This window comes from Macaca mulatta, chromosome 15 (genome assembly GCF_049350105.2).
Source record: "Macaca mulatta isolate MMU2019108-1 chromosome 15, T2T-MMU8v2.0, whole genome shotgun sequence".
NCBI lineage: Eukaryota > Metazoa > Chordata > Mammalia > Primates > Cercopithecidae > Macaca > Macaca mulatta.
The window spans coordinates 18,692,019-18,705,703 of NC_133420.1; the positions used below are offsets into that span (position 1 = coordinate 18,692,019).

The 13,685-nt window shown below is 44.7% G+C and overlaps 1 protein-coding gene across 1 annotated transcript in view; it reads right to left on the minus strand.

Moving 5' to 3' along the window:
* NUP188 (nucleoporin 188) overlaps positions 1–13,685 on the minus strand; it is a 66,789-nt gene that overhangs the window by 51,675 nt on the left and 1,429 nt on the right. The window contains exons 2-6 of the mRNA XM_015116654.3: positions 11,048–11,102; positions 4,785–4,858; positions 1,385–1,469; positions 766–846; positions 56–100 (exon numbers count right to left, since the gene is read on the minus strand). Of these exons, the coding sequence (XP_014972140.3) occupies positions 56–100; positions 766–846; positions 1,385–1,469; positions 4,785–4,858; positions 11,048–11,102 (340 nt within the window). The remainder of the gene's footprint in view (positions 1–55; positions 101–765; positions 847–1,384; positions 1,470–4,784; positions 4,859–11,047; positions 11,103–13,685) is intronic.

The window sequence follows — 13,685 nt, forward strand, 5'->3', positions numbered from 1 at the left end:
AAGAAGCTGTCACTCAATTTTACATCAAAGAATAGAAATGGTGACTACTACTGACCTTCAGGATTAAGGCCTGGCTCTGCCTCTCATCTTGCAGTACTGTCTGAAAAGAAAAACAGAGCAGTTAAGAGGCCATCTTTCAGGCAAAACTCAAGTAATAAGAAAAGATACATACCTTCACTTCATCCTTCAAGATTATACTTGCACATTTATTTCTACATATACTTTCCACCTTATTTTCTACTCAAATGTACCCAAACCTGTGCTCAAATCCCTTCCCTTCTCCTCTGGCCTCAGTCCTCTTATGCAAAATGAGGGACTGGGCAGGCTAGAAATTCTACCAAATCCTTATCACCTCTAATAGCCCAAGATTCCATGATTAACATGTCAGTCTTTGACCTCTCCACTCCTCCAAGTATGAAGACAGATCTCAGCTTATGTGCATACATATTCTTTATTTTTTTAAAGAGATGGGGTCTCACTCTTTTGCCCCGGCTAGAGTGCAGCAGTGCGATCACAGTTGACTGAGCCTCAAACTCCTGGACTCAAGTGATCCTCCTGCCTCAGCCTCCCAAGAAGCTGGGAGTACAGGCACAGGCCATTGCACCCAGGTCATGTTTTTTTAAAGCCTTTAGTAGGTCTTTCCTGAAGATGACTGTACCTGATCACCTACCACTGATAAAAGAATTGGTGCCAAAACCCTTCATTATCTAAAACTAACGGAAAACGGATAAAGGCAGCAGAAAGGAGCTGACATAAACCACAAACCTTTACTGAGTCCCGAGTACCCCTGTAGTCCTCTTGCAGGTAACACTGGAGTAACTGCACACTCTGTTCTTCATCAAGACCCTGAAACACAAGAGATTTTAAGTGAGGAACAGCCACTTCAGCTCAGAAGTCGCACACAGGATGCAGAGCATTTAAAGATTTGTCTTCTACAATGAACACAGGACTTGAATAAACAAAAATGCTACTCAAAGATTCATTCAACATAACAATTCTGACTCTAATGGAAGACAAGAGCCAGTCACTGACATACAATTTTTATTACAATTAAATGTACATGCCAGAAACAACGATGCTTATTCACCAAGCACTCTAATACAGCAGCAGGCATGATGTGAGTTTCTGAAATGACAAACTTAGTCACCTTAAAGACCACCACATGTCTGGTGAAGAAAACCCTATGATATGCAGTAAATGGATCAGGCAACTTTGACTTGTAACTTTTAGGGAGAAGAGTTACAACCTGGGTATTTATAAAACACAACATGTTCAATTTAATTCCCAAAACAAAAATAAACTGAATTTTCACTATCACTAGCAACACAACCATATACATCCACACTGCAAGTAATAAACTGAGCGAGTGCTAATTTTTACTCACCAAAAACTTGCTGATTCTTAAACCCAGTTCCTTCAATGGTGACGCTACATCTTTATTAGCTTTCACTTTTTCAGCTGAACTTGGGCTATGAAAAGAACAGTGAATCATTTCTTCATTCTCAACAGCCCACTGAGTTTAAAATAAAAATATTTTAAAATATTTTCACTACAGACTTTTTTCTGCCCTTCAGATGCCTATAAAATACACACACACACACACACACACACACACACATTCACCTCCACAGACTTCATAACACAGAACTGGTTATGCCTAAGTAACAACAAACAAACAAACAAACAAACGAAAGTGGTTAAATTACAGTTATAACAATGTTATTTGTAAACACATTAAGTTACATTATTTTTGATCCTTACTACTACCCTGAAAGGCAAATATCACTATTCTCCTTTTACAAATGGAATTGCCAACAGTTAGAAAGGGTAAATAACTTACCAAAAATCCCACAGCTAATAAACAGTTGCTAAAATTTAAAACCAGGTCTGTGGCATACATACATATTATCTGTAATAGCTCTGTCCACTGAGAAAGCCTAGAAGTTATAACACTCCAATAGCAGCAGGCACATGCAGCACCCAGATCCTGCTTTACAATACCATTATCTAATAACAGCATTCCTTGGAGAATTGGTTGATTCTAGAGCCAGGGCAAGGAAAATACAAGAAAATCCTGAAGCATCTTATAGTGAAAGAAAGTACAGAAGGGTTTAAAACACCAAAGTCCTTTTGGTAGGAGATAACTTAATAGAAAAAAAAAGGAAAAGAAAAAAAGAAAAAAGGAAGGACACGCCCAAAGGAGAGAGGCCAACCTAAAAGAATGCCCAATGGCCAAAGCTGAAACAAGGTATAAACAAAGTATAAAATAAATAAAATAAATATATTTGAGTCCATACTGATATAAACTAATGAATAAATAAATTGGGTAGGGAGAGGCCAGCACAATGGCTCATGCCTGTAATCCCAGCACTTTGGGAGGTCGAGGCAGGAGGGTAGCTTGAGGCCAGGAGTTTGAGACCAGCCTAGACAATAAAGTGAGACCTCCACCTCCACCAAAAATGAAAAAAATTACCTGGACATGGCTATATTTAGTACTCACTTCCAAAAAATAAAGTAGGAAAAGAGAAAAAAGTAACTTTACAGAGGAGAAACTTGTCTAACGCCTCCTTAACTGAGTGGCCAGATTAATATCACCAGTGATTTCATGTGGACAGCATGTACTCTCTGCTATGATGTGGTAAGAAGGGTAGCTCAGCCAGGCGCGGTGGCTCACGCCTATAATCCCAGTACTTTGGGAGGCTGAGGCAGGCGGATCACCTGAGGTCAGAAGTTCAAGACCAGACTGACCAATATGGTGAAACCATGTTTCTACTAAAAACACAAAAATTATCCAGGCATGGTGACGTGCACCTGTAGTCTCAGCTACTAGGGAGGCTGAGACAGAACTTCTTGAACCCAAGAGGCAGAGGTTGCAATGAGCTGAAATCGCACCACTGCACACCAGCATGGGCAACAAGAGCAAAACTCCATCTCAAAAAAAAAGAAGCGCACCTCACCTCTGGGTATTCTTTCCAAAAACTCACAACCCCTAATAGTCTAGTAATAAGAAAAACATCAGACAAACCCAAACTGGGGGCATCCTACAAAATAACTGACCAGTCCTCAAACCTGTTCAAGGTCATGAAAATCAAGGTAAGACTAAGACACTGTCCAGCTAAGAGGAGACTACAGGCATCTGACAACTAGGTTGGATTCTGGAACACAAAAAAGATAGTAAAGAAAACAGTAGGCTGGGTATGGCAGCCCACACCTGTAATCTCAGCACTTTGGGAGGATGAGGCGGGCAGATCACTTGAGATCAGGAGTTCGAGGCCAGCCTGGCCAACATGGTGAAACCCCGTCTCTACTGAAAATACGAAAATTAGCAGGCATGGTGGTGGGTGCCTGTAATCCCAGCTACTCAGGAGGCTGAGGCAGGAGAATTGCTTAAACCCATGACGTGGAGGTTTCAGTGAGCCGAGATCGTGCCACTGCACTCCAGCCTGGGTAACAGAGGGAGACTGCATCTCAAAAACAAAAACAACAACAACAAAATAACAGACACTGGGGCTGAGAGTGGTGGCTCACACCTATAATCCCAGCACTTTGGGAGGCTGAGGTGGAAGGATCACTTGAGGTCAGGAGTTCAAGACCAGCCTGGCCAACATAGTGACACCCCATCTCTACTAAAAATAGAAAAAAATTAGCTGCGTGTGGTGGTGGGCACCTGTAATCCCAGCTATTCAGGAGGCTGAGGCAAGAGAATCACTTGAACCTGGGTGGTGGAGGTTGCAGTGAGCTGAGATTGTGACACTGCACTCCAGCCTGAGCGATAAGGGCAAAACTCCATCTCAAAAAAAAAAAAAAACAGACACTGGAATGAGACCACCAGGTTCGAATCCTGGTTCTACCACTTACTAGTTGTACCATGGCAAGTTACCTAACCCCTTTGTGCCTCAGTTTCCCCATTGGTAAAATGGAAACAATGATAAGAGTACCTAAATGTGATAATATAGTGATTATCTTTTTTAAAAGTCCATGTATTTTAGATACATAGTCAAGTATTTGCAGATAAAATAACAAGGTATCTGGGATTTACTTCAAGGTAATTATGGGGGAAGAGTTAACAGATGAGTAACAAGGAAAAGTTCATCGTTAACCTAAGGGAATGAAAATGGAAGGTAAAGATGTAATACATTCAAAATAAGTACAAAAGTCGAAGGGAAATGAGCTTGACTTCAACTACAATGCATAACAGAATGAGATCTGGACTAGGAATCAAGATCAAATAGGCCCAGCCCTACAAGCCATATTCTCTTTATTTGTAACTACTCTATATTTTATTACTGTGTTTTCCACTACCCAATACAAAGATCTATATATTCACCCAAAAAATAAAAGTAGTAACTATCTCAAAGGGGTGTTGTGGGGATTAAATAACTTTTGATAAGTCAGGTGTTTACAGTAATAATTGTTACATAGTTAACACTACACAAGTGTCAGTTGTTAGTATCATTGTGATATCTCCCACCAATTAGTGCTTGCACAGACACTGTGGACTCTGAATAAATATCAGAAAATTCGTTGAATGTTTAATAAATCCTCATCCCCACACATAGGTCATAATTATATTCTACAATACTGTATTTCTAGAAGGAATTTCCTTTTCTTTCAGCCAACAAAAAAAAAAAAATGTAATCTACTCTTTTCCACTGGTAAACGAAATTGTATTATCTCTGGTATATATAACCCTACAAAATCATCAAAGCATACAGGAGGATGGTTTCATCCATGCCAGCTTCCTTAAGGGAATTACTTTAACCAGACGCCTGGAATTGCCATACCTGGGAGGTTTGTAGTAAGAAAGCCCCTCTAACAATCGCCGCCAATGTTTATTCAGTTCTGCCTCAATCTGACTCTGGAAAAGAACAAGGCAATTATACAAATGCAGAATTTTTTTTTTTTTTTTTTTTTTGAGACAGAGTCTTGCTCTATCACCCAGGCTGGAGTGCAGTGGCACGAATTTGGCTGACCGCAACCTCTGCCTCCCGGGTTCAAGTGATTCTCGAGTCTCAGCCTCCCGAGTAGCTGGAATTACTGGTGCCAGCCACCAGCTAATTATTGTATTTGTAGTAGAGATGGGGTTTCACCATGTTGGCCAGGCTGATCTTGAACTCCCAACCTCAGGTGATCTGCCCGCCTCAGCCTCCCAAAAGTGCTGGGATTACAGGCGTGAGCCAAGGCACCCGACCACAAATGCAGTTTTTTGTGTTTTTTTGTTTGTTTGTTTAAGACAGAGTCTCACTCTATTGCCCAGGATGGAGTGCAGTGGCACAATCTTGGCTCACTGCAACCTCCACCTCCTGGGTTCAAGCAATTCTCCTATCTTAGCCTCCTGAGTAGATGGGACTACAGCTTTGCACACCATGTCAGTCAGTTTTTTTGTATTTTTAGTAGAGATGGGGTTTCACCATATTGGCCAAGCTGGTCTTGAACTCCTAACCTCGTGATTCACCCGCATCAGCCTCCCAAAGTGCAGGGATTACAGGTGTGAGCTACCGCGCCCGGCCCAAATGCAGTTTTATTAATAATCAGACTCGGCCAGGCGCGATTCGACTGCTTGGCCTCCTTCTTAGGTTGAGGTAGCAGAATGATATCTGTAGCCCTACTCTCAGCAGAAAATCAATGAACACAGGTATCTTTTCATAAACAGAATCAATGAAATACAAAGAAAGGTAATCCCAGCACTTTGGGAGGCCAAAGTGGGCAAATCCCCTGAGGCTGGCAGTTGGAGACCAGCCTGACCAACATGGAGAAACCCTGTCTCTACTAAAAAATACAAAATTAGCTAGGTGTGGTGGTGTATGCCTGTAATCCCAGCTACTCGAGAGGCTGAGGCAGGAGAATCACTTGAACCTGGGAGGCAGAGGTTGTGGTGAGCCGAGACTGCACCAATGCACTCCAGCCAGGGCAACAAGAATGAAACTCCGTCTCAAAAAAAAAAAGAAAAAAGAAAAAAAAAAAAAATCAGATTTCAGACTCACACTAAGTATTACACATTCTTTTTTTTTTTTTTTTTTTTTTGAGATGGAGTCTCGCTGTGTTGCCCGGGCTGGAGTGCAGTGGCCGGATCTCAGCTCACTGCAAGCTCCGCCTCCCGGGTTTACGCCATTCTCCTGCCTCAGCCTCCCGAGTAGCTGGGACTACAGGCGCCCGCCACCTCGCCCAGCTAGTTTTCTGTATTTTTTAGTAGAGACGGGGTTTCACCGTGTCGGCCAGGATGGTCTCGATCTCCTGACCTCGTGATCCGCCCGTCTCGGCCTCCCAAAGTGCTGGGATTACAGGCTTGAGCCACCGCGCCCGGCCCCGCCTCCTGGGTTTTTACGCCATTCTCCTGCCTCAGCCTCCCGAGTAGCTGGGACTACAGGCGCCCGCCACCTCGCCCAGCTAGTTTTTTTTTGTATTTTTAGTAGAGACGGGGTTTCACCTTGTTAGCCAGGATGGTCTCGATCTCCTGACCTTGTGATCCGCCCGTCTCGGCCTCCCAAAGTGCTGGGATTACAGGCTTGAGCCACCGCGCCCGGCCTACACATTCTTTTGAGTGTTTTTAATATGCATTTTCCCCACAGTTGAAATCATTTTGAATACAGAATTCTGTAACCTTCTTTTCTTTGCTTAACATTATAACATAATGACTTAACCTTATTATGAAAGTCTTGATAAACATACTTTCAAGTTGCTGCATAATACTTTAAGTTGGTAGATCATAATTCATTTACCATTCCTCTGTTTGATATACTTAAGCTGACTGTAATTATTTAATAATATAAATGATGTTGTGGTGAAATTTTCTTTGTTGTTTTTTGAGACAGGGTTCTGTCACCCAGGTTGGAGTGCAGTGATGCAATCATGGCTCACTGCAGCCTTGATATCCTGAGCTTAAGCGATCTTTCCACCACAGCCTCCTGAGTAGCTGAAACTATTAATACAAGCATATGCCACCAGGCCCAATTTTTTTTGTTTGTTTGTTTTGAGACAGAGTCTTGCTCTGTTGTCTAGGCTGGCATGCAGTTGCTCGATCTTGGCTCACTTCAACCTCTGCCACCTGGGTTCAAATGATTCTCCTGCCTCAGCCTCCCAAGCAGCTGGGACTATAGGCGCCTGCCACCAGACCTGGATAATCGTTTGTATTTTTAGTAGAGACGGGGTTTCACCGTATTAGTCAGGATAGTCTCAATCTGACTTCGTGATCCAACTGCCTTGGCCTCCCAAAAGTGCTGGGATTACAGGCAAGAACCACTGCACCCGGCCTAAGTTTTTTATATTTTGTATGAATCGGGTCTCACTATGTTGCCCAGGCTGATCTCAAACTCCTGGGCTCAAGTAATTCTCCCACCTTGGCCTGCCAAGGTGCTGGGATTATAGGCATGAGCCCCCATGCCTAGTCACTGTGGTGAAGTTTTTTTTTTTTTGAGAGAGAGTCTCGTTCTGTTTCCCAGGATGGAGTGCAGCAGCGCGATCTCGGCTCACTGTAACCTCTGCCTCCCAGGTTCAAGTGATTCTCCTGCCTCAGCCTCCTGAGTAGCTGGGATTACCCACTACTCAGGTGCCCACCACCACGCCCAGCTCCATTTTGTGTTTTTAGTAGAGATGGGGTTTCACCATGTTGGCCTGGTTGGTCCTGAACTCCTGATCTCAGGTGATCCACCCACCTTGGCCTCCCAAAGTGCTGGGATTACAGGCATAAACCACTACACCTGGCCTGTGGTAAAGTTTTATGTGCAAAACTTTTTCAGGAATTTTTTAAAGATACATTCCTATAAGCAAAATTATCAAATGAAGACATTTCAAAAAATGCCAAGGCTCTAAAATAAGTAACATTAATTCTGCTAACAATAGTAACGAAAATAAATGAGTGTCATCTTAACACTTTATCTTCACAGGGTCAGAACACTCGAAAATCAACATGAAGAACTGTCCTTTATTGATTATATACTTGGAAATAACCTAGAAACCAGGCCAGGTGCAGTGGCTCACATCTGTAATACCACCACTTTGGGAGGCCAAGGTGTGTGGATCCTTGAGCCCAGGAGTTCGAGACTAGCCTAAGCAACAAGGTAAAACCCCATCTCTACAAAAAATACAAAAATTTGCCAGGCGTGGTGGCTAATTTCTGTGGTCCCAGTTGCTCAGGAGACTGAGGATCACTTGATCCTGGAGATGGAGGCTGCAGTGAGCCAAGATTGTGTCACTGCACTCCAGCCTGGTGGACAGAGTAAGACCATGTCTCAAAAATAAAAATAAAAATATTAGAAACCTCAAGCCTGTAATCCCAGCACTTTGGGAGGCCGAGACGGGCGGATCACGAGGTCAGGAGATCGAGAGCATCCTGGCTAACCCGGTGAAACCCCGTCTCTACTGAAAAAATACAAAAAACTAGTCGGGTGAGGTGGCGGGCGCCTGTAGTCCCAGCTACTCCGGAGGCTGAGGCAGGAGAATGGTGTAAACCCGGGAGGCGGAGCTTGCAGTGAGCTGAGATCCGGCCACTGCACTCTAGCCTGGGCGACAGAGCAAGGCTCTGTCTCAAAAAATAAAAAATAAAAACATTAAAAAATATATATATATTAGAAACCACTGCCTCTATGATCAAGGCCTGAGAATCTTTCTTGGGCTGAGGTAGCAGAATGATATTTGTACCCCTACTCTCAGCAGCCAATCAATGAACACAGCTATCTTTTCATAAACGGAATCAATGAAATACAAAGAAAGGTAAATTTAGAAGACTTCAGTGGCTAGGCAAGGTAGTCTCATTTCAGCAAAGAAGTAGGGTATGAAAAATGTTTATAAAGCTTTTTGCTTTTTTGAGCCAGGGTCTCACTGTGTCTCCCAGGCTAGAGTTCACTGCAGCCTCAATCTCCCAGACTTAAGCAATCCTCCCACCTCGGACTCCTAAGTAGCTGGGACTACCGACACGCACCACCATGCCTGGCTAATTTTTTTTTTTTTTTTTTTTTTTTTGAGATGGAGTCTTGCTCTGTCACCCAGGCTGGAGTGCAGTGGCGCGATGGCTTACTGCAAGCTCCACCTCCTGGGTTCACGCCATTCTCCTGCCTCAGCCTCCTGAGTAGCTGGGACTACAGGCGCCTGCTACCACGTCCAGCTAATTTTTTTGTATTTTTAGTAGAGACGCGGTTTCACCTTGTTAGCCAAGATGGTCTCGATCTCCTGACCTTATGATCCGCCCGTCTCGGCCTCCCAAAGTGCTGGGATTACAGGTGTGAGCCACCGCGCCCGGCCAACTAATTTTTTTTTTAATTTTTTGTAGAGACGGGGTCTTGCTATGTTGCCAGGGCTAGCCTTGAGCTTATGCACTCAATTGATCCTTCTACCACGGCCTTCCAAAGTGCTGGGATTACAGGTATGAGCCACTGCATCTGGCCATGTTTATAGTTTTAGGAATAAAAAAAGTGTTTACACAAGGCACAGTGGCTCACGCCTGTAATCCCAGCACTTTGGGAGGCTGAGGCAGGCAGATCACCTGAGGTCAGGAGTTCAAGACCAGCCTGGCCAACATGGTGAAACCCCATCTCTACTAAAAATACAAAAATTAGCCGGGCGTGGTGGCATGCACCTGTAATCTCCAGCTCCTTAAGAGGCTAAGGCAGGGAATCACTTGAACCCAGGAGACACAGGTTGTAATGAGCCGAGATCGTGCCTCTGCACTCCAACCTGGCGAGAACCAGACTCCGTCTCAACAACAACAACAACAAAAAACGTAGCTGGGTATGGTGGCTCATGCCTGTAACCCCAGCACTTTGGAATGCTGAGGGAGGCAGATCACCTGAGGTCAGAAGTTCGAGAACGACCTGGCCAACATGGCAAAACCCTGTCTCTACTAAAAATATAAACATCAGCCGGGCATGGTGGCGCACACCTCTAATCCCAGCTACTCGGGAGGCTGAGGCAGGAGAATCACTTGAACCCAGATGGCAAAGGTTGAAGTGAGCCAAGATCGAGCTACTACACTCCAGCCTGGGAGCAAGATTCCTGTCTCAAAAAAAAAGAAAAAAAAAGGCCGGGCACGGTGGCTTAAGCCTGTAATCCCAGCACTTTGGGAGGCCGAGACGGGCGGATCACGAGGTCAGGAGATCGAGACCATCCTGGCTAACACGGTGAAACCCCGTCTCTGCTAAAAAATACAAAAAACTAGCCGGGCGCGGTGGCGGGCGCCTGTAGTCCCAACTACTCGGGAGGCTGAGGCAGGAGAATGGCGTGAACCCGGGAGGCGGAGCTTGCAGTGAGCTGAGATCCGGCCACTGCACTCCAGCCTGGGCGGCAGAGCCAGACTCTGTCTCAAAAAAAAAAAAAAAAAAAAAAAGAAAAAAAAAAGTGGCCAGGTGCAATGGCTCACGCCTGTAATCCCAGGACTTTGAGATGCCAAGGCGGGTGGATCACCTGAGGTCAGGAGTTCAAGACCAGCCTGGCCAACAACGGTGAAACCCTGTCTCCACTAAAAATACAAAACTTAGCCAGGCGTGGTGGCGTGCACCTGTAATCTCAGCTACTCGGGAGGCTGAGGAAGGAGAATCGCTTGAACCTGGGAGGCGGAGGTTGCAGTGAGCTGAGATCATGCTATTACACTCCAGCCTGGGTAACAAGAGTGAAACTCTACCTCAAAATAAATAAATAGGCCAGGCACAGTAGCTCACGCCTATAATCACAGTAATTTGGGAGGTCAAAGAGGGCAGATCACCTGAGGTCAGGAGTTTGAGACCAGCCTGACCAAAATGCAGAAACCACATCCCTACCAAAAATACAAAATTAGTCAGGTGTGGTGGTGCATGCCTGTAACACTAGCTACTCAGGGAGGCTGAGGCACGAGAATCGCTTGAACCTGGGAGGCAGAGGTTGCGGTGAACCGAGTTCACGCCACTGCACTCCAGCCTGGGCAACAAGAGCGAAACTCCGTCTCTAAATAAATAAATAAATAAATGTGTTTACTTCCTACATTTAAAAAAAAAAAAAAAAAAAAAGGGGTTTTTTTTTTTTTTGTAACAAAAGCTACACAAAGAACCCAGAGAACCCACTCAAGAACACCGCCACTTACCAGCTCTCTCAGAGCTGACCTTCCAAGCAGAATAGTCCACAGTTCTCTACTGCTTCTGTAAAATGAAAGAACAGAGATAATTTTGCTCTTTTTGATCATACAAACTTGTACACTGCCTCAGAGCCATTTTGTCTACTCTCTACAAGCAAAACATCTCAATATACAAAATGATTTGTTAAATTTTTGGAGAGTAATCTTTTATACAATAATATTGTTACGGGCGGGCGCAGTAACTCATGCCTGTAATCGTGGCACTTTGGGAGGCCGAGGCGAGCGGATCATGAGGTCAGGAGATAGAGACCATCCTGGCTAACACGGTTAAACCGTCTCTACTAAAAATACAAAAAATTGGCCTGGGGTTGTGGCGGGTGCCTGTATCCCCAGCTACTTGGGAGGCTGAGACAGGAGAATGGCATGAACCCAGGAGGTGGAGCTTGCAGTGAGCCGAGATCGTGCCACTGCACTCCAGCCTGGGCAACAGAGCAAGACTCCGCTTCAAAAAAATAATAATAATAAAATTTAAAAATACTGTTAGAAATTTAGTGTTCAAAATATAAATTAGGAAACTAAAACATAAGATTTTAACCTGGCCAGGCATGGTGGCTCATGCCTGTAATCCCAGCAGTTTGGGAGGCTAAGTTGGGTGGATCACCTGAGGTCAGGAGTTTGAGACCAGCGTGGCCAACATGGCCCCATCTCTACTAAACAAAAACCTCATCTCTACTAAAAATACAAAAATTAATCGGGCATGGTAGCAGGTTCCTGTACTCCCAGATACTCGGGAGGCTGATACACAAAAATCGCTTGAACACAGCAGGCAGAGGTTGCAATAAGCCAAGATCACACTACTGCACTCCAGCCTGGGTGACGATGTGTCTATCTCCAACAAACAAAAAAAGACATTCTCTCAATAAATAGTTATTACTTAAAAAAAAAAGTTATTAAAGGTACAGAGATTTTATTTTGTCAGATTCTAAACCATCACTGAGAATAGTAATCTGTAATAATCAAACACTGCTTAGAAAGCCTATCTGCAGAGAGAGAAGGGATGAAAAGATCCTAAACTATGCTAAACATTTTGCAAAAAGAATGCAAGCTATGGCTGGATGTGGTAGCTCACACCTGTAATCCCAGCACTTTGGGAGGCCGAGGTAGGCGGATCACGAGGTCAAGAGATCGAGACCATCCTGGCCAACAAGGTGAAACCCCGTCTCTACTAAAAACACAAAAATTAGCTGGGCATGGTAGTGCGTGCTTGTAGTCCCAGCTACTTGGAAGGCTGAGGCAGGATAATCGCTTGAACCCGGAGGCAAAGGTTGCAGTGAGCCGAGATCGCATCACTGCATTCCAGTCTGGCGACAAGGCGAGACTCCTTCTCAAAAACAAACAAACAAAAAAAAAAGAATGCAAACTATGTTAACTACAAGGTAAAACGAAAAAATAAGCCGGGAACGGTGGCTCACACCTGTAATCCCAGCACTTTGGAAGGCCAAGGTGGAAGGAGTACTTGAGCCCTGGAATTTGAGACCAGCCTGGGCAACATGGCGAATCCCTGTCTCTACAAAAAAAAATAGAAAATTAGCTAGTGTGGGCCGGGCACAATGGCTCACACCTGTAATTCCAGCACTTTGGGAGGCTGAAGCGGGCGGATCACTTGAGGTAAAGAGTTCGAGACCAGCCTGGACAGACCAGATGGTGAAACCCCATCTCTACTAAAAATACAAAAATTAGCCAGGCATGGTGGCAGATGCCTGTAGTCCCAGCTATTGGGAGACTGAGGCACAATAATCACTTGCACCCAGGAGGTGGAGGTTGCAGTGAGCTGAGATCGCGCCACTGCACTCCAGCCTGGGCGACAAAGAATCTGTCTCAAAAAAAAAAAAAAAAATTAGCTAGTGTGGTGGTGTGCACCTATGTTTCCAGCTCCTGGGAGGGCTGATGATGTAGGAGGCGCCACTGAGCCCTGGAGGGCAAGGCTGCAGTGAGTCATAATCAGGAGTGATCAAGGAGGATCACCTGAGCCTAGGAGTTCGAGATTAGCATGGGCAACACAGTGAGATCTTGTCTCTACAAAAAATACAAAAATTAGCCAGGCATGGTGGCATGTGCCTGTAGCCCTAGCTACTTTGGAGGCTGAGGTGGGAGAATCAGTTGGGCCAGGGAGGCAGAGGTTGCAGTGAGCCAAGATCCTGCCACTGCACTCCAGCCTGTGTGACAGAACAAGACCCCTTCTCAAAAAAACAAAAAAAACAAACAAACAAAAACAAAAAAAACCACTGTAACACAAAGCACTAGCTCTGTTTTAAAATTGTCAGTCTGTAAGCCCAGCACTTGGGGAGGCCGAGGCCAGCGGATCACCTGAGGTCATGAGTTGGAGACCAGCCTGGCCAACATGGTGAAACCCTGTCTCTATTAAAAATACAAGAAATTAGTTGCGCGTGGTAGCGGGCGACTGTAATCCCAGCTACTCAGGAGACTGAGGCAGGAGAATCCTTTGAACCCAGGAGGCAGAGGTTGCAGTGAGTGAAAATCGGGCCAGTGCACTTCAGCCTGGGCAACAACAGTGAGACTCTGTCTCAAATAACTAGTCTTTTAGGATTTTCTCATCAAAAGAGGTTTAAACACACCTAAAATTTAT